Raw genomic sequence first — 26,356 nt, forward strand, 5'->3', positions numbered from 1 at the left:
TTGTTTGTTTGCAGGCTAGTGATACCACCTAAACCACATGATTCCTTTTTTTAAGCTGGACTTTTTAAAATTAATGTATTATTTTACATCCTGACCACAGCCTCCCCTTCTTCCTTTCTTCCCACTCCCTTCCAACCACCCCCCACCACTTTTCCACTCAGAAAGGGGCAGGCCTCTCATGGACTTCAGCAAAGCATGGCATATAAATTGCCTTAAGACCAAGCACCTCCCCTTGTATTAAGACAAAGCAAGGCAATCCAGCATGAGGAATAGGCTCCCAGGAACCAGCCAAAGCACCAGGGACAGCCCCTGTTCTCATGGCAGGAGTCCCAACATACAGACCAAGCTACACAACTGTCACATATATGCAGAGGACCTAGGTTAGTCTTATGCCGGCTCCCTGCCTGTTTGTTCAGACTCTGGACCACATGATTCTTAGAAAAGATGACCTGAGAAACCAAAGTGCTTGCTAAACTGTACAATTGTATGCAATTGTTATTATAGTTATTATCGTATTAAATGATTCATGGTGGCTAATGGAAAGACTCATATAATTAAAGGCATCTAACAAAGATATCAGATAAGCTTTATTGGGTCAATAAGATTTTATAACCCTCTTCCTCTAAATTTCTTCCTTTGACTTAAAATATTTTATTGATTTATTTGTAATCTCCCTCCTAATTCTGTCCCAACAAGGATTAAAGACATTTCCCAGTCTATTCCATTAACCACAATGGGCAATTATGCCTTCATTTATAGTGGCAATATTTCATTTTGTCTACATAAAAGTTAACATGACATGCATTTTTTCCTAAGCTCAGTTCTCTCACAGTAAAAATGGGAACAGGTGAGGCTGACATTTCATTTGATTCTTCCTTCTTCAATATTGCTGGAGGGCCAAGAGTCATCTATTCAATATTTATTGGCATCTGCTTTCAAATTTGATTCTTAGGGAAAGTGATGTAGGTTTAACAGGTTCACAGCAATGTCATTTCCACCCAGTCTTAGGCCGGAACATTAAGGGCTGAAGGTGTCTATTGCCATTGTCTTGGCTGCTGTGCACTTTTGGAGGTATTTTTAGGTCAGTTACATTAGACAGATGAGTTTGCAGATGGTCATTAAGGCTTTGATCTGGACCTTTTATTGCAAAAAATAAATGTGAAGTATTAGGAATATGAATAAATATGAAATGGATACACATAAAATATAGATGTAAAAATATAGATGTAAGATTCCGCTAGTTATGTTAAACAGGTTAAAATCGGTCATGTGGTTGAATAATAAATGAAAACCCAATACATCTCTACTAAACAGCTCTTGAAGAAGCTAGTTTGGGGAACTGTTAGGTTCATGGGGCCAAGATGCTTCTTTGTGAAAACATATAAAACATTCTGCTGACTCATAAGTTCCCTAATAACCATGCTTGGAAAGCCAATGATGGGGTTTGTAGCAGAGACCCTAGCTGACCTCCATGACAGCAGGATGATAGGAGCTAGTGTTGATTATTATTAGACTTTTGGGATGGACAGAGGCTGAAGCAGGGAAATCTATTAGGGCACATTTCCGGTACATTGAGAAAAGAAAAAAGAACAAAAATCAGTGGGTGCTGAGCCCAGGGGTGAAGTGGTGAAAGATTTGAAGCTGGCGAGATGTGCTTATAAGCTAGACATTGTGTGAGACTGGTAATTCCATCATTGGTGCCAGCCTGAGCAACTGGAAGGAACTGAGGGAAACTTCAGGGAATTGGATTGTTTGGAATACATCAGGATGGATGGTGACATTAGCCAGGTAAGAGTTTGGAGATAAGAAAAATAGATGGCTAAAGATACAAATGATCCGCTGGGTGCAACTGGTGTTTAAATACATGAGATCAGTGAGTTTTGAGAAAAGTGGTCCAAGGGATGATGCAGTGGACCAGGTGAGATTACAGAGTTGAAGAGGAACGGACACTGTGAGGAGCCTAGCAACATGAAGGGCTGAGAAAGCTAATACTGATGGGAAACGTAGCTGTATAACCACCATGGGAGGTTGTAATGGCACTTCCAGTTGAGTGGTATAGACAAAAGCCCAGCCAAACTCAAGCCTGGGAGAGACGAGGGACTGACTCGTGATAGCACCATAACATTTTTTTTTTTTTTTGAGAAATTCTAAAGCAAAAAGCAGAGGAACAGGGCGGTATCCCAAGCTCAGGAGGGTATGAGATATTCATAAGCCGCAATGCTATCTCATGTTCTGAAGGTAAAGGATTAGTAGGGAGAGCAGAACTGATGATGCAGGCAATGGGAAATCACCCAGTGATGACCTTGAACACAACAGTGGGAGATCTGGTCTCTGTGGGCAGCAGGGCCAGCTTACTTGTTCTGTGTGGAGCATGCAAGGGCGGAAAGTCCATGGATGCTCTCTCTTGATGGCGTCTATTCTTTTCAGTGAACTAGCAGTCAAGGTCAGAGTATGCAGGGAAATGCTTGAGCTTTGAGAAGAAACAGCTGCCTTGAAGGGGGTGATGAATGGATGAGAATAATAAAATTCCCTGACAGCACCCAAGACTCACTTGATGGTAGCACAGCACTGTTTCTTCTGTCTTGATAAGATGCACACACAAAGAATAACTGGAACTATTGTGAATTTTTTTTGTAGACTATTATTTTAAGAGGTGTTACATTTGTTTATGCTGTGGACCATTTGTATAATGATGCAAAGACGTTTATGTTGAATTTGTTTAACTCTGTGAAACTGTTATTTTGCATGTCTAAAACACCTAATTGGTATAATAAAGAGCTGATTGGCCAATAGCAAGGCAGGAGAAAGGATAGGCAGAGCTGGTTGGCAGAGAGAATAAGTAGGAAGATCTGGGAGGAGAAAAAGAAGTAAGAGAACAAGGAGAGGAGGATGCTAGAAGCCACCCACCCAGTCACAAAGCCAGTCAGAGTAGGAGTGAAAGTAAGATATACAGAAGTACGGAAAGGAAAAAGCCCAGAGGCAAAAGATAGATGGGATAATTTAAGTTTTAAGAAAAGCTGGCTAGAAACAAGCTAAGCTAAGGCTGGACATTCAAAAGAAAGAAAACGACTCTATGTGTCTTTATTTGGGAGCTGGGTGGCAGGCCCCCCCAAAAGAGAGCCAAAGTGATGTGGGATAATGTTTTTGTACACTATAAAGATTTGTCATTTGTATTAGTTTAATGAAACTAATTTGTATTAGTTTAATGACTGACTAGTAGCCAGGCAGAAAGCATGGGCAGAGCAACCAGAGTAGAATTCTGGGAAGAGGAAAGGAAGAGACACAGTTGTCACCCAGATGCAGAGGAAGCAAGATGAAAATGCCTCACTGAATAAAGGAACCAAGCCATGTGGCTAAACATAGATAAGAATTATGTCAGGAGACCTTTCCTTCCTAAAAATCATTACAGGAACCATCACCTTGGGGAGTCTGCAGAGAACCCCATACCCATAATTATGTTAAGAATCGTTCTATTGACAGAACCTATCATACCCAATTAAGCTGTTAATTGAGAACTATCTGTTAGCGGAACCCGCCTCATATTCCAGCTATCCAGGGAACTAGGTGTGGCAACCCGACTGCTTGGCCTACCTGACCTGACCGAACGTAACCTCCTGGCCTACGTGACCTGGACCACGTGACAAGAGTCCAGGCCCCTGTGCCGCCCCCCCCCCAATTCCTTACCCTATATAAACTGTAACCTGTCCCTAATAAACGAAGGCTGTGACAAACTTAGCATGGCCTCCGCCTTCTTTTCTAGCCCATTTCTCTTCCAGATAGCACCCCTCCGTGACCCTGGATTGCAGGGTGGGTTACAACCCCTAGACTAAGTGACCCACCCAAGGCAATCAACAGTGGCGCTTATTATTAACTAGCTCTTACAACTTAAATTAACCCATAATTCTTGTCTGTTTCAGCCACAAGCCTTGGTATCTTTTCCCAGTAAGGCATTCTCACTTCGCTTCCCCTGCATCTGGCTGGTGACTGTGTCTCTGCCTTTCCTCTTCCCAAAATTCTCCAACTGATTGCACCACCTATACTTTCTGCCTGGCTACTGGCCTGTCAGTGTTTTATTAAACCAATATGAGTAACAAATGTTTACAGTGTACAAGAGCATTATTCCATAGCACGTTTTAAGCATCCTGGCAAAGCAAAGGCCATGAGAGGGTCAGAGGATGACAATGAGGGGTCCAAGGCATAGTGGGAAGAAGAGACTTGGATCGCTCAGTAGAAGGAAGTGGTAAAAATGGCTACAGTCACAGAGGCTGACTGGCTTGTGAAGTGGAATCATCGGGTATTTCTCTCATGGATTAATCTATTTGCTCTCTTCTGGAGTGAGGTTAGAGGCGGTAATGTTGGGGATCTGACAAATGAGGATTGAGCGACTTGCAAGTGGCCTGTTTGTTAGGATCCAGTGGTCACAATTCGGAGATGACATCCTTCAACATGGTTATTTGTCCCCACCAGGCCTGCTGCTTAGGTGCGGGTGTCATGTAAGTGGCTTAACCACAGCTAAGGTCATTCCCAGGTAAATCTGATTGAGGTCAAGGGGTTAGGATGGTTCTCTTGAAGTAGTAAAAATACTGACCCATGCACTCCCCCCCTTTTTTTTTTTTTTTTTTAAAGTAAGGATGGAAAGGAAGAATGGGACAGAGTCTGGATGTCTGGGTAGGGTGAATGAATGGATAAAGGAATGATCTGGGGTAAATAAGCTCAAGAAGTAGGGTGATGGTAGTGACCATTTTTCTTTCAGTAGAAGCAGGGCCAGGGTGTACCTCAGCGGCAGAGTACTTACCTAGTCCACTAGAACCCCTGCACTGGGTGTCATTTAATTTGGATCTTACAACTGATAGCAATAAACAGTAAGTGCTCTATATTAAGTCATAGGTTGATGGACTCTCATTTTATGCTTGAGACTAGCAATGTTTGGATTTGCGGATATCTACGTATATTTGTATATATAGAATAAATTATATATATAATGAGCTATCTTGGAGATGGAAACCAAGGATAAAGACAGACTTCATTTGTTTCACATATAACTTAGACAATGCTTGAAATGCATCTTTAACTTCACTACGACCTGCCACATAAAGTGACATGTGGATTCCATCTGTGACATCATGTCTGCATGCAATATTTTGGACTCTGGACTTTTAGATTATATGCACTTAGCCTTTATATGGAAGTACTACAGTTTATAAGGGAAATCTATAGAATTATCTTTACATTAGGTATAAAAAATACACTACTCTTAATAGTTGATATAAATTTTATGTATCAAATTAAAATAAGAAAGTGTTCGTTTCACAATTAAGTGGAAAATATTTAACGAATTCTATTACTAGTGTTTTAAAGATGAAAAAATCCCAAGAATGTATACAAAAGGAATTAACTTAAAAGGAAATATTTTGTCTTTATGTGCAAATTTACATGCTTTAAAATAAGCAAATATCAAGTGAAAAGTTTATTCCACCTCTCTGTCACCTAAAGCTGTAAGAATATAAGAAAATATTTAATGTGGAGGAGATTAAGTGTGACTTGTTGTATTCAGTGACAAATTAGTGACATCAAGAAAACTTCCAACTCATTTAAAAGCAGACAAGTTTTATTTAAGGCGTAATTAAGTTTGTTTTATCCTTGAAGATACTTAGACATCCACTTGGCTCACACAATTCCATTTTCTCCAAAAGGGAACTGCGTTGGATCCATTCCCATCTTCTTCATAGAGACAGCAATGTCAAACAGGTAGTCATAACACTCACACCTAGAAGAGAAGGCAAGAGGACTGAACGTGTGTCAGGAGAAAGCTCTCCGGTCCTGACTACCATGTCTCCCAACATTAGCTTTGCTACGTGGCTATGTTTGCTACTGAGTTCATAGCAAAAGTTTACTACTTTGACCCCAACAAACTTCAGACCTGCAAAGGAATCACACTGCGTTGTGCCACCACACCATTTACTTCCCGGGAAATACACTACTCACATGAAGTTATGTTTTTATTATTTTATTATGTGCTATATTTCTTAAATAAAATTTATATTATTTAAGATCTATGACTCTTTTCCTCTGGAGCAAACTTCACCGAGGCTTCCTAAATCAGAGCTGACCTAATTAATACTTCCTGAAGATTTAACAGAGCAAGAAATCAGGTCTTTATGATTTATATTAATATAAATATAATTTATAATAATATAATATATTAACAAATGACAGATTATTTAAGTTGAAACCAGTCGACTAACAAACACATGGAAAACTTGTATTTTGTTTTAAATCCTAAAACATGTCCGTTCATTTTCACATTCTGAGTGTGATTTGCACCAAATCTCTAACTCGGTCTTACATGGTTTTTGCTTTCTCCCATGTCTCTCCCCACACGTACACCCCGTGACGCCTGACGAGCACCGCACAGGAGTCTGGGTACTCGTCCATTGCACGAGCCATTCGTTCTTTGAGGTCTTTCTCTTCAGGAGTGTTCTCAATAATGGGTACCACTAATATGTCATCATACCTGTAAGACAGAACAAGACATCTACTCCCACTAAAATATCAACATTCTATTTGTATTTGCTGCTAGTGACCAGCTGATATCTATATAGCACTCCAACATCTCCAACTTCAAAACAAGATGGTGCAAGTTATTCTGTATAGCTTATATAAACATCTATACCAAAAGATACCAAATGGCAGGCAGCCCTGAATTTAAATGGCAGAAATTTGTACAGTATACCAGAACCTAACAAAGAAATCAAGACCATACAAGCATTTCCTTGAAGTAAAGATAATCAGAACATTTTAAACATAAGATAAAAAATGATACATCTCAAACTATATATTACATAGTAGGAATATTTCCCAAAATAAAAATCATTGTATTTCATCTTGGCAGAAAACCAAAATGTCTTGACAGGCAAACCAATCAATGCAGTGTGGTCTGTGGCATCAGGATAGAAAGAACCAGCTAGCAACAATTACCAAGGTTATGTTAATGCTTTCAGAATAATCTCAAACCCGAGGCATTAGAACTTTTGTTTTCACTTTTTTTCTCAGTAAATTCATGAGATAAAGTCAGAATGTAATAATGTCCAATCATCAAGTAACTTCGCTACAAGTGAAACTAGGTCTTGAGGTCGCTTGTAACCAATGACTCCTCAGACAAGTGTTCTTATACTTATACACGGCTTTCTCATACCACCTTTCACCAAAGCAGTGAGTAAATTAACACAGAAATGCCAAGTGTCATCTGAAGCGACCACCTGCAGGCAGGCGTAGACTAAGCAGCTGTCGGGTGATTCATAATTTGGGCAGCCATTATCGTAGCAGTATAGACTTGCCCACGATCCGCCTGTAGCTGAGACAGAAGTAATGATACAATGCTGTAGTGTGGACGGAGTGAATAGCTGGTCTCACCTCTTCCCTGAAACCAGCCTGAAGAGCGAAAGGCTTAGATTTTCCTATAGCATTCGTCACACAGTCAGAGATATTTCCAGGCGCAAAATAATTTCAAAGCACAGTGAGACTAGAAAACAAATTCAAAGCAATCCCTTATTTCATCGACAGGATACTGATCCTCACAAGTTAAATACGAAACAGAGGCATGGAAGTCCTCTGATTGACTGTCAGTACCCTTTGCACTTCAGCAGAGGCACGGAAGTCCTCTGACTGTCAGTACCCTCTGCACTCCAGCAGAGGCACGTTACTTGATGGCAGCCACAGCATGTTCAGCATGTTCAGCTCACCTGGTAATGAGGGAAGTTTGGTGCTGACTTTGCTTAGCTTAGCTCTGCTGCTGAGGCCTGACCCAGGGCACTCCACTGCTTTAACTGACACCTTTTTGACATAATTTTCGCAGTGCTGAGGAAGGCTTTAGGCACACACTAAACAGGGAAATCAAATGAGCTAAATTTTCAGCACAAAGGTTTAAACACATCCAACGTGTTCCCTTACTGCAGTCACAGGAAGACACCGCTGTGGTGTCTTCAGTACCAGGAGCACTGTCCTCTGAAGGGAGGGGGAACCAGGCCCCGCAGACTAGGAAGCAAGGCTCAGCTTGTACCTGGACACTGGGAACCTGTGTCTTCAAGCCATTCAAGTCTAGATTCATAAATAAGGGCTACATTTTTGCAGGTTGGTGGATTTATTTAAATTTAGTTAGAGGTCATTGATGTGCACTTTTATGTCACCACATCACAAATTCTGAAATACAGTCATTTCTCTAATTAAAACAAGTAGAAAGTTTTTATAAACAGGAGCATATTCTAGAAATACATTACATCAACATAAATTCTAATGGTAGTCTCAGTTTCAGCTTCCTGAAGACAAAGTGGAGGTGAGGAGATCTTGCTTCCTCAGCGCTGAAAACAGGGGTTGTCCTCGCCCATCTTGACAGAAAGTCCAGGCAAGACTTTTGTTTGTTTTAATGGAGCAAACATTTCATTATTCATGTTGCTAATAACTCTGCACAGCTGGGGAGGGGAGGAGCAGTCTGTGCCCCTGAGAAGGCCTTTGAAGGTTCATTGTTACATGGGGTGTTACTGAACACAGAGCCCACCGCATCTCATTAAATGCATAAAGAGAGGAGGAAAAATGCATGCCAAATTACTTAATAATAAAATTATACCTGTAATACCCTCCTGAGGTACATTTCCTTATTCCTTTGATCATCTCTTGATGTGTAATTTTAAACTCCTGTCCTGGAAACAGGAGGGTGGCCAAGACAGCAGCTTTAGAGTGGGTATGGATCACTGCGCCTGCTCCTGCAGGATGAAGAGGCAGCTGCTCAGTGAGGAGAACTTACATCTTTAAGAGAAAATCAACACCTATATCTATGCACTTTGTGTATGTGTTTCCTTATGGACCTGACTTTCTCTGTCAGGAAAATTGGGGTCCTAGTTAGCTTCTGTTGCTGTGACAGAATGCTGACCAAAGCCAGCCTAGGAAAAAAAAGAGTTTATGTGGCTTCCATGTCCTGCATCACAATTTCCCACGGAGGGAAGTAAGGGCAGGAACTCAAGCAGACACCTGGAGGTTGGAACTAAAGCAGAGGCCATGGAGGAGTGCTCATGACTGGCTCTCATGGCTTGCTTAGCCCACTTCCTTATACATTCTAGGAGCACCTACCCAGGAGTGGCACTATCCACAGTGGGCTGTGCCCTCCCATATCAGCCATTAACCAAGAAAATGCACCTCCAGACCTGCCTACAGGCCAGTTAAGAGGAAAGTGGAGTAACAACGGACCTTCTCCAGAGGCTGATGAGAATGCAACAAGGGGAAACAAAATGCTTGCACGTTAGATCTCGAGAGCTGTTAACTGAAGTCATACTGGCTGTGCTAGTGAGGCCAGCTCTGCCTGGATCCCTGCCTACCTCTCATGGTATAGGCGTTCATGAAGAGAGGAGTACACTGGCTTTTTCTGAGCATCTTAGATGCTGGAGGCCCACTTATGTCCTGTTCATTGATGTCACAAACAAACATATCTTCTGGCTATTTATAGAGAGAGAAAAAGAAAAGAAGGTTAAAAACATAACTGTATATTTATACAGTATATGCATATGCAAACAAGTTTAACATTCAAACCAAACATTCATGGAGTCCACAAAATTTTAGTACCAAGAAAAAAAATGTCCAAAATGGGGCTGGAGTGACGGCTCGGTGGTTAAGAGCACTGACAATTCTTCTAGAGGACCCGGGTTTGGTACCCAGCACTTATGGCGGCTCTCAACCATCTAACTCCAGTCCTGGGGGACCTGATGCCCTCTTCTGGCCTTCAAGGGAACTGCATGCACATGGTGCACAGAAACACATCCTGGCAAAATACTGATACACACAAACTAATACAATTAATAGTTTTATACTATCAAAAACTTTCTTGAGAGTTAAAAAACCACTTCAAGTTTTCGGGAATGTGTTGACCTAGCTGTTTCTCACTGACGCCTGCATATTTCCCATTTGCATCTTCCGAATACCAGGCTTACCACAGGCTACAATATAAGCAAGCTTTCACGAAGAGAGCAACTTTTCTTTTTTCTTGTAAATATATAATCAGTGTTTTATGTATTTGGTTAGACTTGGGGAAATATTCTAGCATTGATATAGAATGCCACTTCTCAAAATTTTGAAACAAAACTCCCCCACTTTGAATTGGAATAGGTTTGTGATTAAGATAGGAATCATTTTGTGTGAGCTGAGCCTATCAGTAGGAGTGGCTCACCAGTCTGATAAAGATGTGCCGAGGCTGCGCTACTCATTGCTGCCTGCTACAGCTCTCTGAAGGAGATTTTGAAAATTCATTTATTTTTGTTTTCCTGCATGCATGTATGTATACCATGTGCATGCCTGGTCATGAAGCACAGAGCCCTCTGCTGGACGAGGTCAGAAGAGGGGCTTTAGATTCCCCTACAACTGGAGTTACAGGCAGTTGTGAGCCACTGTGAGGGTGAGAACTGAGATGCAAACCCAGGTCCTCTGCAAAAGCAGTGAGTGCTCTCAACCTGTGAGCCGTCTCTCCAGCCCCGCGAGAGTTTACAACACACGCTGCGGACGTGGAAGATACTTGCCGCCTTAAAGAAACATTTCATAATTACTCAGCAAATATTGAATAGTTACTTAGCAAATGTTTGTTGATTAGTTACTTAAATCTTCACAACAGAACCGCCCTTCAAAACTAACATAACCTTTAGAAGCGATTCCACTTAGTGGAATGGCAGTTAAGGAGAGGGGACAGAGGGCTTACAAAGGACCCTTTAGCATACCTGAATGCGTTCCTTTTGCACGCCTGAGGGAGCAATGTAGATTTCATTGCTGGTAACACAAAATATAGAAATTGGTTTTTGTTTAAAGTTCTGTTTTGAACAAATAAAGTGCACCCCTGCAGTATAACCATTAGTGTCCCCTACACATCAAGCCCTGAGCGGCTGATTGGTTGAGTGAAGGAGTTAGGGCGCACAGGATGAGTTCTAGGCACTTTAAAACACTAGTGGCCTAAGAAAACTCGTGGTAGTTGCTTCTGTCTTCCTCTTTCACATATATGTATTTCTTTTCTTGGGGCAAAAAAATTTAGTGGTAGCTAGACCACTATCTAGAGGAAACGTAAATTTGAATATGTTAATTATTTACTACTTGTGGAATGAATAGAATTTCAGTATACTATGTAAAATATAGTTAACCTAAAATCAGGCAAAATATATGTTTGATTGAAAGCATTTTTGCAGATTCAAATTCATTTCATGAAGTCATGAAGCACAGAGCCCTCTGCTGGACAGTTTGCTAACTACAGCTTTAGCATTAGGTAACAGGAATTTCCTCTAAGACAAGCATGCAAATCTTGGAAATTATTTGGCAATTAAGCAATCACAAAAAGTTAGAAATGAGATTAGGATACTGAGTGTGGTTGCATATGCCTATAATCACAGCACTTAGGAGGCTGAGCAGGGAAGACCATGAGCTCAAGACCAGCAAACATCTGAAATAAAATAAACACGCACACACACACACACACACACACACACACACACACACACGCACGCACACGTGCACGCAAACACACACACACACACAGAGAGAGAGAGAGAGAGAGAGAGAGAGAGAGAGAGAGAGAGAGAGAGAGAGATCTACACCTGCTGTACCATTTTCCCACAAGATCCTCTACTGTGCTGTCAAATTTGACTTGCAACATAATTCCCAAATCTTTCCCATTCCCTCCACTTAAAGAACCGTCCGCTTATAAGTTTCAGTTGCCAGAGCACATTAACGAGCTGCCACAAAAATGGAAACCAAGAGAACAGCGTTTGCCATGGAGGCAGAACTGCACAGTGGACAAGTGTCAAAGGCTTCAAAGTGACAGCGAAGATGGCTTATATGAAGCTGTCAAAGTGGTTACTACAAAATACAGACTTGGAACTGACAGGCGTATCAGTGAAACGAGTTTCTTGGTGAACTAAGGCCTAGACAGATGCCTGATAGGTGAGCAGAATCCAGGAAGCAGCTGCCGTGCTCAGCATCTGCTGCATGGAACAACGGTGTGGCAGCCCTTCCTCCAGACCCAAAGGTCCCAGAGATCCACTCGCCACCCTTGTGGTCAGAAAAGAGGTTCGAGCTGTGCCAAGTCTCTTTGTACTGCTGTCTTTATAAATGAAAATTTAGAATTTCATCAACTTTGAGCAATTCAAAGATAAGCTAAGTAAGTTTTTAACATAGCAATTCCAACACAGAAAGAGAAATAAAGGAAACATACAAAGTAACAGCTTTTGTTTTAGATAACATACAAAAGCTTGAAGGAAAATGTTTGCTTGATTCTATAAAAAGAACCTGGAAGTTCCAGGGAATGCATTCTAGAGTTTATTTCTCTACACTCCCTGCTCTTTCACTCTGTGGTAAATAAGAGGACAGAAAAACAGGAGTTCATGCCACATCTGTGTGCAGGTGTGTCTATTTGTACTTAGGCTCTGGTCATTAAAGATCACTGAAATACAAGGTCTCAACAGCTCATCTATAGCAGGAGTTTATCAAATGTGATTCCAGAAGCATGCAACAAGCTTAGTGTAGCTGGCACATACTGATGAAAACAGCAAATGATAAGTCTAAACATCATGACCAAGCCAAAGGCAATGGCTGCTAAGTGTTGTGGAATTGCTCTGATGACTCCTGTGTGTGTCCCTATGCATGTCCTCGCTGTCATATATATGCGTGAGCATATGTATGTGTATACATGCGTGTATAATCCTGGTACCATACACCAGTCATGTAAGCCAGAGTGGTATCAGCCAAACCTTGAAATCTGTTAGTATTTCTGCATTCCCCAAGACTTTACTGTCTGTATGAAGTTAGGACATTATCTACTATATTTATATGTCTTTTCAAATTTATTTGCACCAAGAATCAGACATAAAAGACAAAACTATTATCAGAAACATTAAGATGAGTAATGTTGGCTCATAAAGGGGTGATATTCAACATTTTACTAAAAACACCCATTTTAGTCTGTAAAGCATAAACGGGAAGCCAAACAGTTCGCCTTAAAACTTTGCTTCTTCCCACTTGTGGCCTCTAGGGGGAGCTCCTTGCCCATTAAAACTAAGGAAAAACTACACATGATGCAACTTTCCTATAAACTGATTGCAGTGCTATAAAAGTCATTGCATATTAAGAGATGTGCCAATAAACGGTTTATGTTGGCCACACACAATCAGCGTGTGGAACAGTAAAGTTCTTTCAGAAAGAGAAGTCCTTTACAATTCCTTGCTTTATAAAATTCTTGAAATTTTGAGTTTTCATTCTACTTGTTTTAACATCTATATCCAGAAATGACCCTTTTAGCTCAGTTTGGTAGGAGCCCTATTATGTAAAAAACCACTCTCTGGACATGAAAATAAACAGTAGTTAACTAAATACATTTAGAACATGATTTATTATAAATTATACATCAGGGAAATTAATTACAGGCACTTGACTTTTAAATAGAAAAGTGAAACAAGAACAAATTATTATAGTTCCGGGTATATTGTGAACAAGACAACTTGAAAATTTAGGCAAAGCAATCTGAACGCCTGCTCAGAGCTGAAGTGACACACCAGCAGCTGGGTGACTGACGGTGAGGGGCACAGATGGACGTGTGGGCCCGCCGGGGAGCACGCTGTGTCTATACACTGACCCTTATATTCCTACACAAGCTGCCGACTAAGGTACCTTTTGCTACTTCCCACTATTGAACTATTTCATGAATTACACTGTAATTTGAAGCAGATGAAATTATAAAATCATCATCTTGTGAGATGTAGTAAAATTCCTCCTGTTTGGGCTGGAGAGATGGCTCAGTGGTTAAGAGTGTTGCCTGCTCTTCCAAAGCTCCTGAGTTCAATTCCCAGCAACCACATGGTGGCTCACAGCCATTTGTAAAGAGGTCTGGCGCCCTCTTCTGGTCTTCGGGCATGCACACAGAATATTGTATACATAATAAATAAATAAATATTAAAAAAAATTCCTCCTGTTTAAAATGTCCTGATTTTATTTTATAATCCATTCACTATTATGAAATGCAGACTCCTTGAAATGGATATATCCATATATATGTACATGTATATACACATACATATAAGCACATACATATGTACATGTATATACACATATATCATGTACATATATACTCAACATACAAATGTTTTAATAACCCAATTTTGCTAACGAGAAAAGGTGAATTGGAATACAGAAATAAAGCGCCCTCACTCAGGTTAACATTCAGCCTCCAGACAGCAATATTCATACAACATTTCAGGAGGAAAACATTAATCCTCCTTCAGAAAGTCTCGGGGGAATGAGGTGTCACCTGGAGAGTCATTGCCAGGGCTTATTCCTCATCTGCTCGAAGACGAGACATTCTCTGAATCCAATGAGCAATAGAAAATGATTCTTTCTTTCTGATTTAAATCCAGTGCCTCAAAGGGGTAGATATGAGCAGATGCTATGCCCATTAATCATGGTATCTCTGCTTACAATAGTACATGGCCTGTTTCTGAACTCAGAAAACATGGATTTTTCAATTTTCAACGATTAATAATCTGGATTTAAGTGACTTCAAAATATGTCTCTGAACTTTTGAAATAAATCTTCGGCTGTCTAGAGAGGATCCTGTGAAGATACATGAACATACTTGCTGGACTGTTACCTCCTTTTCTGTTCCAAAGAGAGACTCAAATTATCCCAATTAACAACTGGGATTCAAAGCCTTCAGTGTTTAAAGTGCTTGTTGCTCCCGATCCTGGTCCCGTTGGGTCATGCAAACACCCCCGATCATTTAGAAAGTAAACAGCTTCAGTATCACATAAACTGGCTATCCACTGGGTTTGGACACACCACCCGTGGCTTGCTGAGCTGGAGAACCCCAGAGCTGAAATCAACCAGAAACTCACCCATGCTTCAAGCTAATTCCTCCTCCGGTGCCGGTGACCCAGCCCAAATGGTAAAACTGTTTGCAAAGTTCTGGGATCAGGAATCTGGGGTGTTCCTTGTCCTTAAACAGAAGATAGTGACTTTTTAAATTATGTGTTCCAGCTGGCATTTCTAACACAAAACCAACTTAAGGACGTTCAAAGAAATCTACCTAAGAGATAGTTAAGGAAACAAACATGTTCTGTCCCTACCATTTAGAAAATGGATTTACTTAGTTATTTGACAATCTGGGACTGGTCAGTATAGGGGCCTACGTCGAACTCTATGGAACAGGCTGTGAGGACAAGGCAGGGAAGTGCCAGGGGTCTATGACACAGTGTCAACAGAAAGACAGTGGGACCTAGTGCCACACAGGAAAATTAATCACACAAAACACCCCACTAGAACACCATACACAAGACATCACGGTTGTTATCTGTCCAACACAGTCTATGCTGGTTCAGTTTCATTTTTATCTAAAAAATGTTTGGTTTTCCAAAGTGATTTCAATATCTTCTCTTATTACAATTATAATAAACACTCACAATGAAAATTAAAACCAAGCAAACAGCAATAAGCAAATCCTACTGAAAAGCAACCATGATTCTTCCCTGGGAAGGCATTTTGTTTAAAGGTGCACATCGAGCATCATTTATACATGTCATTCCAATAATTACCTGCTAAGAAAACCATGTCATTTGTGTCCCCCCTGTTTTGTTTTAATAGTTTAAATTAATGAAAACAAAAACAAAGAGAAATGCAATGAACTCCATTTTGGCAGTATGACATATAGCTCTACCGTGAAAATAAGTAACAGCTGCTGATTAAGTGACCTTTACAAATATTTCAAAATACACTGCTGAAGTGGGAAGATTTCACAGGGGTCGTAAAGGAAATGAGAGTGGGGCATCGTGGGAGCAGGGAACCCCAAGGCCAGGATTTTCCCTTCAAGGCACCTGAAAAACCTCTGGGGACCCCGAGCCTCCATTCTGAGAGCTGGACAAGCATTAGAAATTCGAGATGAAGTCCAGACTTGCATCACACAGAAAAGCCCCATATAAACCCAAGACTTGGTGGGCTGCATTTTCAAGGAAAGGCAAACAAGAAACCCTTGCTACGCAGAGCAAATAACCAGACTGCTACCCTGGGCCCCGCGTAAAGGTGCAAAATCATTCCTGAGGTCAGAAGAAAATCATGATTTCAATAGGCTGGATGCTCAGGTAGCTTTCCCAAATGTCCCTGATTCTCACTCCTTCTCTCTCTCTCCACGTACATAGTTTTAGGCAAGGATTCTGAGTGACTGCTGATGAAGGAGCCTTCACAATACAAAACTGAAAGCATGAGAAAGTTAGACATTTTGTAAAGCTCAGACCAACACAGGCTTAAGAGTGAGCAGGACTTAAAAACTAAATTATATCTAATTCTCTGTTTGCATGATGTTGAGTGTGCTGGCTAGTTTTTAAGTCAACTTGACACAGGCTAGAGTCATCTAGGAAGAGGGAACCTCAATTGAGAAAATGTCCCAACCAGACTGGTCTGTGGGCAACGATGTGGTGTGTTTTCTTACTGATAACTGATGTGGGCGCAGCTCGCTGTGGGCGGTGCTACCATGCACTGGTGGTTCTGGGCTGTATAACCTATGAGGACCAAACCAGGAAGCAGCACTCCTCCACAGTCTCTGCTTCAGCTCCTGCCCTGACTTCTCTGGATGATGGACTCCAAGTTGTAAGGTGAAATAAATCCTTTCCTCCCCATGGCGCCTTTCCCCAGTGTTTTGTCATAGCAATAGAAACAGAAACCTTAACTAAGACACCCAGCCTCTCTTTTACTCAACCATTAAATGAGACACGTTGAGGAATAAAATGAGATAAAATGAAGATAAAACACACAGCACAAAGCTGAAGAGATGGCTCAGCAGTTAAGAGCATGTATTGCGCTTGCAGAGGACCAGAGTCCAGTTCCCAGCACTCACATCAAATGGCTCACACTCCCTCTGACTCCAGCTCCAGGGGGTACTGAAGCCTCTGGCCTTCTTATGCACCTGCATGTACACCTACCTATCTACCTACATACATACACACACACACACACACTTTAAAATAACAAAAATTGGGACTGGACAGATGGTTTAGAGGTTAAGTTCTATATCCCCTTGAAGAGGGCGGGAGTTTAGTTCCTAGCGCCAATGTCAGGAGGTTCACAATCACTTGTTACCCCAGTTCCAGAGGACCCAGCACCCTCTGCTGGAGTCCTTGAGAACTGCACTCCTGTGTACATATCACATGGAGCTACACACATATACACATACGTTTAAACATACAATTTAAAATCTCTACAGTAAAAACACTCAGTACAAACCATGTGGTACAACACTCGCTTCCTTCTGTTTTAAAGAGTTAAAGTTCTTGAACACAAATTAATTACTTAAAGTTAATAATAAAATGGAATTCTTAACTTTTCTCAAGGAAACTAGCCAAAAATCTCTATGCCCCATATAATTTGCCATTTCCTTTTCTTGGGGAACATAAATGATATTTTAATTACATATTAAATGCAGCTAATGGGAAGACTCCTGCAGTGTTCCAATCATTAAGACCAAATTTGCGCAACAAATTGCAAACATTACAGAAAATGGTCTATTATTATAGATCCCCCTTTCCTTTTGTCTTTCCCCAGTTCTGAAGTATTAGAGCAATTAGCCAGCCTCCTGCTACAGCCTAACACTGACAGGGCGGCACGGTGGCTGGTCGCTGCATCTCCCTCAGTCATTCAGATCAGCAGATACAATTCCGGGGAAGCCATGGAGACCTGGCAAAGACACATCTGTGGAAGATGCAGCCACTCAAGCTGTGCAGCCCGAGAGGGTGAAAATGGCAAGAAGGGAAGGCTTAGCTGCTGTGCACTGCTCCCCTGGAGGCCAGCAGTACCTGTCAGCTGTCGCTGGAGCTGGCTTTCAGTGAGCATAATAACTACATGACACGAAGCTAAAGACTCTCCACAATGGACGGTTAGCAGAAGCGCAGCTCTGGTGTGGCAGACACAGACTATATTACAAACATTAGAGTGTAAAGTGCTTTTGTTCCGCTGTGAAGGCCTCCCAGCCTTGCCTGTCACAGATATACCTACTTATGCCCAACAGGGCTCCATTTATTTCCTCTCCTCGCTCCTTTCACTTGAAAACCAGCATGCACCTGAACCCAGGGTTTTTCAGGGAGACTCTGACACAAACACAAACTCAAAGCATATGTTTATTAGCATAAGCAGGGCCCCCACTGTGGTCCAGGGACACTTTCCGGGCTTGGGCTTGGTTTCCTTGCAGGGCTCAGTGACTTCCCCCAGACTTCTGAATTTCAACAATGTGGGAGCCCACAGAAGGGGGTCAGTTCCATCAAGACTAAAGGTCAGAGAGTTCTGGCCTATTCCTGCTCAAGGTTATTGACAAGAGTTATTGACAAGGTTATTGACTTAATGGTGTGGCTACTAACAGGATATCTTGACCTAGGTGTTTTGGGTATTAAGATGGCTCACAGAGGTGGATCTGGTCCACCTTGACCAAAGGTCAGAGAGTTCAGGCCAATTCCTACTCCTTCAAGGACATGACAGGAGGTTTGTCCCAGGGAGTGACTGCCTACAGGATGCTTGGCCTAAGGTGTGCTCAAGATATTGTTGCTTGATGCTTCAGGTATTGAAGAGGTAATTGCTCTGTTTGTTCTTTATATCATGGTAAAGCAGTCTTTTGCCTTCCTCCTCCTCTTTTTGGTGTGTGTGTGTGTATACCTTTTGGGGTATAAAAGCATATGAAAATAGATGTGGGTGAATTCAGTATTCACTGGGTTGCCCTCCCAACTGTAATCTGTGTCTCTACTTCTTTTATATCTGTTTTGTCTGCCTGATATTTCTAATCCACATGCTCTATCCTGGAACCTATGAACCCATCGAGACTGGACCTGACAGATGTCACCCCAATGTGAGACCCCGATACAACACAGTTTTTTGTTTTTAGTTGGGGGTGAGGGTGCACATGCTGAGGTCAAAGCACCACTTCATGCAGTCAGCTCTCCTTCCCTTCTACCTCTATGTGGGCTCTGGAGAATGAACTCAGGTCAATGGCTTATGCAGCAATTGCTTTACCCGCTGACTCAGTTCACAGGCCCATGGGTAGTCTTATTAATTTTAAGGAATGACATGTGATTGCCAAGTAATGACACTATTTATATTTAACTCTCCACTATTACTATCTTCAGAAAAGAGTGGATATTAAACATAAAGTTAGGAAAATAACGTCAGAGTAAAGGGTAATCTTTTAACGTGAATGCAATGAATTTACAGAAATTGATATTTCCATTGCTCTCACTTTGTAATGCCAATACATTCTTCCCAGGACTGACCTTTTGAGTAGAAGTTACACTTTCCCTGTTTGATCTCCTTGTCTGCTTTTTCTTCTCCTCCAGTTCATCCTCCATTCTACCTTGAGTACTGAACTAACACAGTCCTTTGATCATGAGTTTCGACCCTCAAATCAACAAGTGCTCAAATACCATTTCCTCGATCTGTTACGTTCTTTTATGTTCTAATTTATTTTTCAAGTACTTCAGTCATGTTTTATGTAAATCCCTCAGTTCTAGTCAAACTCCTTACTGAATCAATTACAAGGTGGCTCTTAGAGATCACTGAACCCTAGCGGTCACGCTGACGGTCTACCCTCATGGTGCCAGGGTTGGCCCATGCACTAACAGACCATGTCAGAAGTGGCTACTGTGCTACTTCGCAGATGAGGCTGTAAGATGTGAGGGTCAGTGTTGGATCCTGGGAATCTCTCTCTCTGGGATCACTGGTTCTTTGGGGAGCCAGCCCATGCAGAAGGCCACCACAGCCTGCAGAAGGCACTTTGGGGAGCAGATCATCCTTGTGCGGTCCATCCTTGATGTGACTATTGCTCAGACAACAGCGTAAATGCTCCCTCTTGAGGTCCTGATCCAGTACACAGCCGGGTTGCTCCTAGATTCCTAACCCTGAGCATCTACAGGATACAATGAGTGCTGTTTCCAGCTGCTAAATTTTGGGATGGTTTGCATATAGCAATAAGTAACTAAGCTATGTCTTCCTCCCCGGCAAGAATACAGTTTTCTTTATACTGCTGCTGCTCATGCTAGATCTTCAGTTATTGCAATTCTCTCAAACCCTGGTTAGCTTTTTCTCAAGCAAGATGCAGCCACCACGCCCCCCCCCCCCCCCCCCCCCNCCCCCCCCCCCCCCCCCCCCGCTCCAATTCCAAATTCCAATTCCGAAAAGTGCAATTTGCTCTTTGCACTTGCTTCCTGTCATTTATTATTTACCTCACTCCTTCAGTCAACCAAGCCTGAGTGCTACGCACATGATAGGCCCTGACGAGGGAAATATACGTAAGACCCACTCTGAGGAGCTTAATCTGTAAACTTCTCAGTTGTGAGATGATAATGTATAATACAACATGGGTAGAGCACAAGGGGAGCAGAAGCTGTAGATAGGGAGGAGAGGAATTAGGAAGGGGTCTTGAGCTCACGGGTGGTAAGAACGTTACACAGGTGGATGGGGAGGACTCAGAAGATGGAACAAATTAGGTCTTGTGGATGAAGGTGGGGAGTTGGGGAATATCTTTAAGACTTTGAAAATATAGTAAGTGTGTGTGTTCTGCCTGCATATATATATATATGTCTGTGTACTACTTGCATGTCTGGTGCCCACAAAGGCCAAAAGAGGGGGTATGGATTCTCTGGACTAGAGTTGTGAGTCACCATTTGACCTCTGGAAAAGCAGCCAATGCTGTTAACCACTGAATCATCTCCCCAACTATTTTTGAGAAAGGTCTCTCTGAACCTACTGTTTCAGCTAGCCTAGCTGGCCACCAGGTCCTGGGAGCCCTCTCACCTTCATCCATTCCAGGGCTGGTGTTACAGGAGCGTGCAACTATGTGCAGCTTCTACATGTTTGCCGAGGATCCAAACCAGGTTGGCATGCTTCAGTGTCTACGGAGCCCACTGAGCCATCTCCCAGCCTTCATATCCAGTGTTCACACACCTGACTATGATAGCGGAGAAAAGATACTGAAAGGCAGTGTGGCGAGCCCACGAGTATTATACAGTCAATGTACATAAAGGTACAAAGTAGCCTTTGTGGGGAGGGGAACACTAGAGACTGGGGACTGCTGGGCAGTGCTGCTGGTAGTGTTGAGGACCCTTTGGAGGGTAAAATAACCAGGATGAAGTGAGATTAATGAGCATAGTTGTAACATATTCCCTAACAACATTTAGCTCCTTGAGGGGGCACAGCAGGGTTCTGGTTGCATGAGGCCAAGGGTGTCAGTAAATTAAGTCAGCCTTAATTACCTTAAGTAACAGTTTTTAAAAAATGTTATTTATTTAGTTATTTGTGTGTGTGTGTGTGTGTGTGTGTGTATGTATGTATGTATGTGGACATGACACCTGTGTGGTCAGAGAATTAACTTGCAGGAGGTTGCATGGTTCTGTCTTACCATGTTGTCCTGGGGACAGAATTCCGGTTGTCAGGCTTGGTAGCAGGTACTTTCCCCCACTGAGCTATCTCACAGGTCCCCTCAGTAACAAGCACTTTGAAGAATTGGATTTGGAAGCCAGACCAAAGTGAGGATCACTCACTTTATTTAGAAATAAATAAAATTTGCAAGTATAAAATCTACAGACTCTTTCAGTAATGTTGCTATGGCGGGGAGTACTAGATAGGAAACAGATGGAAAGTCAACACAAACAATCCCTTATTATATGTGTTAGAACTCATTTTTCAGACACTGTAACAAAATGCCTGAGCTACTACCATGAGGAAAGGCTTATTTTGGCTCCGTTTTATTATAGGTTCCAGCCATGGTTAGCTGGGTCTATCACTTTTAGGCCTCTGGTGAAGTATAGGGCAAAAAGTACGTGGTGGCAGAAATGGTTCACCCGATGTACCATGAGGAAAGGCTTATTTTGGCTCAGTTTTATTATAGGTTCCAGCCATGGTTAGCTGGGTCTATCACTTTTAGGCCTCTGGTGAAGTATAGGGCAAAGGGTACGTGGTGGCAGAAATGGTTCACCCGATGCCAGGAGGGAAAAGAGAAGAAGGTACATAGGGTGTACCATGCCCTTTGGGGTCACATGCTCAACGACATAAGGATCTTTTGCTAGCCCCCACCTGTACAGGTGCTTCTACCTTCAAATGGTACAAACCTAGGGGATAAGCCTTTACCGTGTAGACCTTTGGGGACACTCAATATCCAAATGATAGCATATGCTAAGAGTCAGAGCTGGAGGACAAGAACAGACAGAAGGCATAGAGAACTATGATCTAACAGACAGGCTCTCTTGTGTGGGGGAAGGGAAATGAGATTGGAAGAACAAGGAGGTAATTGCCTTCAGCCAGCGAAAGAATGAAGATGCTGTCAACAACAGGAATTGCCAACATTTGCTGGGTGCTTGTTCTGTGACTGTTAAAGCTGTATGGCCTACTGTATCCTTATACCAACCCCATTATACTAAAAGACGAGCTTGTCTAAGACTACCAGATACTAAAGGCAGAGCCAAGATTTGAATCCGGGCGATATGGATACAGACCCGACTCCTTTACTTTAAATTACACTGTAGTTGGAAAAAAGGAGAAACTGAAATCGAAAAGTTTACATGTAACAGCTTTTCTTGTCATTGCGCTTTCAGGGGCAACACACTTGGGGCATGAGATGAAGGGAGATGGTGAGGTTTTGGAATAACCGCCTAAAGCAGCATGAGAGGCAACTCCCCGGAGGGACAGCACAGATTGGATCCATTGGGCTGACCTCTCCTTACCTCTTGTTGTGGGTTCTCAGCAGCTTGGGGAAGAGAGATTCAAGAAAAGACACTAATTGCCATATAGTGTAAAGGATACTCGGGTACAGGGGCAGCAATAGGTATGAGAAAGAAAACTGTGTGATGAACAGACAGGGATGGGCTGGGATGGATATGGTCAGGAGGTAGGCTCTAAGTGCAGGGAGGCTAAGTGGGCGGGATGCCGAGAGCAGGGAAAACACGAGGCAGGGATTAGATGGCCTTCGGTTGTAGCGTTCATGCAGAACAACCAGGATCACTGCTAGATCTAAGTCATGCCCACCTGCAGCTGCCTCCACCTCCACCCTAGAGCGAGCGTCATTCTCACAGCCGTAGTGAGATGACAGGCACTCTGCTGTGATTCTGAAGTCATAAAGGGCCCAGCTTTCCTCAGTCCAGGAAATCCAAGCAAACTGACTGTAAATACCACTACTCATTAGCTCCATGGGCCTTCTCTTTTTCAGAACCCTGTATGAAGGAGAACCCTGCTGTGTCTCTTGGGACTGACTTCTGTCCCAAGAGACTGTGCTGTGTCTTGTCAATAATCTTCCTGATAATATCTGACACAAAAGGACCATCTGGGTCAGATCCAATGAAATTGAATCTTGCAGTCACTATACACAATACCATGATAGGTAAGGCAAAATAAAACAAATAAAAGTGATGCCTTCCTGGGTTTTCTCCCCCAGCTTGGCTTTCTAAGTAAGCGGAAGAAACACATTCTTGGTAAGCTCTAACTGCTACAGTGTTTTGCTCAATAAACACTGGATGAACTAAGATCACATTTCTTACATTAAGAAAAGCCTTGTATTGGAGGGCTCAAACTTGTATCTTGTGAACTTTGCTGGCTTGTTTGATGCCCTGTTGGTGAAGACTTCCAAGCAGCTAACACATGGACAAGTCTTAAAAGACACATAAATTAACCAAGAGAAAAAGTAGTTAGGTGTCTGCGCTGGCTAGTTTGATGTCAGCTTGACACAAGTTATAGTCAGCTGAGAGGAGGGACCCTCTATTGAGAAAATGTCTCTATAAGATCAGGTTTTAGGCAAGTCATTGGGCATTTTCTTAGCGTTCGATGGGAGAGGGCTCAGCATATTGTGGATGGTGCCATCCTTCAACTGACAGTCCTGGGTTCCATAAGAAAGCAGGCTGAGCAAGTCATGAGGAACAAGCCAATAAGCAGCCCCTCTGTGGCCTCTGCATCAACTTCTGCCTCCAGGTTCCAACCCTGTTAAGAGTTCCTGTCCTGACTTTCTCTGATGACGAACAGTGGATGATATGAAGTGGATACCAAATAAACCCTTTCCTCCCCAAGATGCTTCGGTCATGGTGTTTCACCACAGTGACAGTATCCCTAACTAGGGCACAGACCAATCAGATTTATCGTGTGTTAATTTGATCTGTATAGTACTTAGAACCCAAGCCAATATTTTTTTTTATTGAGAAAAGGAAAAGAAAAAAAAGTTTCCGCCTCTTCCCAGCCTCCCATTTCCCTCCCCCTCCTCCCACCCTTCTCCCCTCTCCCCACTCCTCTCCCCGTCCCTCTTCAATCCAAAGAGCAGTCAGGGTTCCCTGCCCTGTGGAAAGTCCAAGGTCCTCCCCGCTCCGTCCATGTCTAGGAAGGTGAACATCCAAACTGGCTAGGCTCCCACCAAGCCGGAACATGAAGTAGGATCAAAACCCAGTGCCATTGTCCTTGGCTTCTCATCAGCCCTCATTGTTCGCCATGATCAGAGAGTCCGGTTTTATCCCATGTTTTTTCAGTCACAGTCCAGCTGGCCTTGGTGAGCTCCCAATAGATCAGCCCCACTGTCTCAGTGGGTGGGTGCACCCCCCGTGGTCCTGACATCCTTGCTCGTGTTCTCCCTCCATCTGCTCCTCATTGGGACCTTGGGAGCTCAGTCCAGTGCTCCAGTGTGGGTCTCTGTCTCTATCTCCATCCATCACCAGATGAAGGTTCTATGGTGATATGCAAGATATTCGTCAGTATTGCTATAGGATAGGGTCATTTCAGGTTCCCTATCCTCAGCTTCCCAAGGGACTAACTGGGGACATCGCCTTGGGCTCCTGGGAGCCACTCTAGGTTCAAGTCTCTTGCCAACCCTAAGGTGGCTCCCTTAACTAAGATATGTGCTTCCCTGCTCCCCTATCCAACCTTCCTTTATCCCAATCTTCCTGTTTCCCCAAGTTCCCCCAATCCTCCCCTTCTCACTTTTCTCTCCCCGTCCCCCCTTATCCCCAATCCACCCCACCCCCAAGATCTTAATTTTCTCCCCGGCAATATGTCTACTTCCCATAGCCAAGAGGATAACTATATGTTTTTCCTTGGGTTCACTTTCTTATTTAGCTTCTTTAGGTTCACCAGGTATACACTCCGTGACCTTTATTTATGGCCAAGCCAATATTTTTAAAATCAAAACAAATTCACACAAAACGTGACTTCCTATTTTCCCTCAAAAAAAAAAAAAGTCAGAATTTAACAATGAGTCCATACCTCCACACAGCATGAAAAAGCTAGACATGTGTGTGATAGGCTGTCCAGTCAAGGTGGCCTTAAGAGTTTTCTTTCGAATTTCCTCAGAATCTGGGTCATAAACACTTCTGCTCTCAAGACATCCTAGCAATGATTCTGATATACTGCTTTCATTTTCCTCACACACCTGCCTAGGGATGGCACCAATGACATGTGTCCTATGTGCAAAATCTCCCTCTCAATCTTACCTAACTTCAAAGTTTTCCTTATGAATTTAGGGAAAGCCATTTATTCAAGAACAATAATGGTTGACAAATGTTTTTGCACTAAAATTTTCCTGGGTTTTATTTTTGAGAACTTTGACCCTAAACAAGGCTAATAAAAGGGGATAATGTCGTGGACTTCCCTTGAGTCTTCTGCAAGATTTATCACATAGTATCGAAACTTTGTTTTCCTAGTTCTCTTGTTCACCATTTTCTTAGCACGTAGAAGGTATTCCATTAAGAATGTGGCGTGTTTAACTGAAAGAAAAACGCATGCACCCCGAGGGTTTCCTTAAAGAAGAATCATTCCCACTATCTCCCACCTCACAAATAAGACAGGCTACTCAAAAGGGTGCTGTCTTCCAGGCGCCAGGTCAGCACCGGGTTGAGCAGCAGCCCCACTAGGAGTTAGGCGAGACCTCGGACTGGCGCGGACTGGGCTAGGGATCGGGCATCGGCTCCGACCGAAGCCCCACCCCGCGTGCCGTAGACCGCTGTCCTTACCTGCACGCTGCAAGGCCGCGAGCAACAGTCTCCCTGAGCGTGACAGCCAGACATGGTTGCGACCTCCGCTCGGTTATCCGCAGCGCACTCTTTCCAGGCCTAAGCGCGCTGTAAGAACGCTGTGCCGCGGCGGAACGGGCAGCCTGAGGGCGGAGCAAGGGCGGGAGGCGGGATCTGAGAGAGCATCGTCCAATGGGAGAGCCTGCGCCGGCGCAGACCGGCTGGTGGGCGTGCCCAGGAAGACTGGAGGCGGTGCTAGGAGGGCTGGTCCACGAGTCTGAAGGTGCGGAGCGTGCATTGTGGGCGGGGCTATCCCCTGAAAGGCGGGGCCTGGGCGGGAC

The 26,356-nt window shown here is 43.0% G+C and overlaps 1 protein-coding gene across 2 annotated transcripts; it reads right to left on the minus strand.

The window, feature by feature from the left end:
- Positions 1-5,587: 5,587 nt before the first annotated feature.
- On the minus strand, positions 5,588-26,169 carry Apip (APAF1 interacting protein). 2 transcript variants are annotated; one of them, XM_050147142.1, is made up of 7 exons: positions 26,016-26,169; positions 14,907-15,007; positions 10,755-10,803; positions 9,369-9,486; positions 8,624-8,759; positions 6,347-6,514; positions 5,588-5,767 (listed from the first exon to the last, which is right to left on the minus strand). In XM_050147142.1, exons 1-7 carry the CDS (start codon positions 26,067-26,069, stop codon positions 5,668-5,670), a joined length of 726 nt encoding a protein of 241 aa, XP_050003099.1. In that variant the 5' UTR covers positions 26,070-26,169; the 3' UTR covers positions 5,588-5,667. The 2 variants fall into 2 exon arrangements, with proteins under 2 accessions (XP_050003099.1, XP_050003100.1); XM_050147143.1 differs by lacking the exons at positions 10,755-10,803; positions 26,016-26,169.
- Between the last annotated feature and the right edge of the window lie 187 nt (positions 26,170-26,356).

This window comes from Alexandromys fortis, unplaced genomic scaffold (genome assembly GCF_014885135.2).
Source record: "Alexandromys fortis isolate MF-2015 unplaced genomic scaffold, M_Fortis_MF-2015_v1.1 scaffold_12, whole genome shotgun sequence".
NCBI lineage: Eukaryota > Metazoa > Chordata > Mammalia > Rodentia > Cricetidae > Alexandromys > Alexandromys fortis.

Coding starts and splice junctions, on each gene's coding strand:
- Apip (XM_050147142.1), bottom strand. CDS start 26,069: ATGTCTGGCTGTCACGCTCAGGGAGACTGTTGCTCGCGGCCTTGCAGC. Junction 10,804..14,906: donor GGAATTAGCTTGAAGCATGG/GTGAGTTTCTGG, acceptor TTGTGTTACCAG/CAATGAAATCTACATTGCTC. Junction 9,487..10,754: donor TGCAAAAGGAACGCATTCAG/GTATGCTAAAGG, acceptor CTCTATAAATAG/CCAGAAGATATGTTTGTTTG.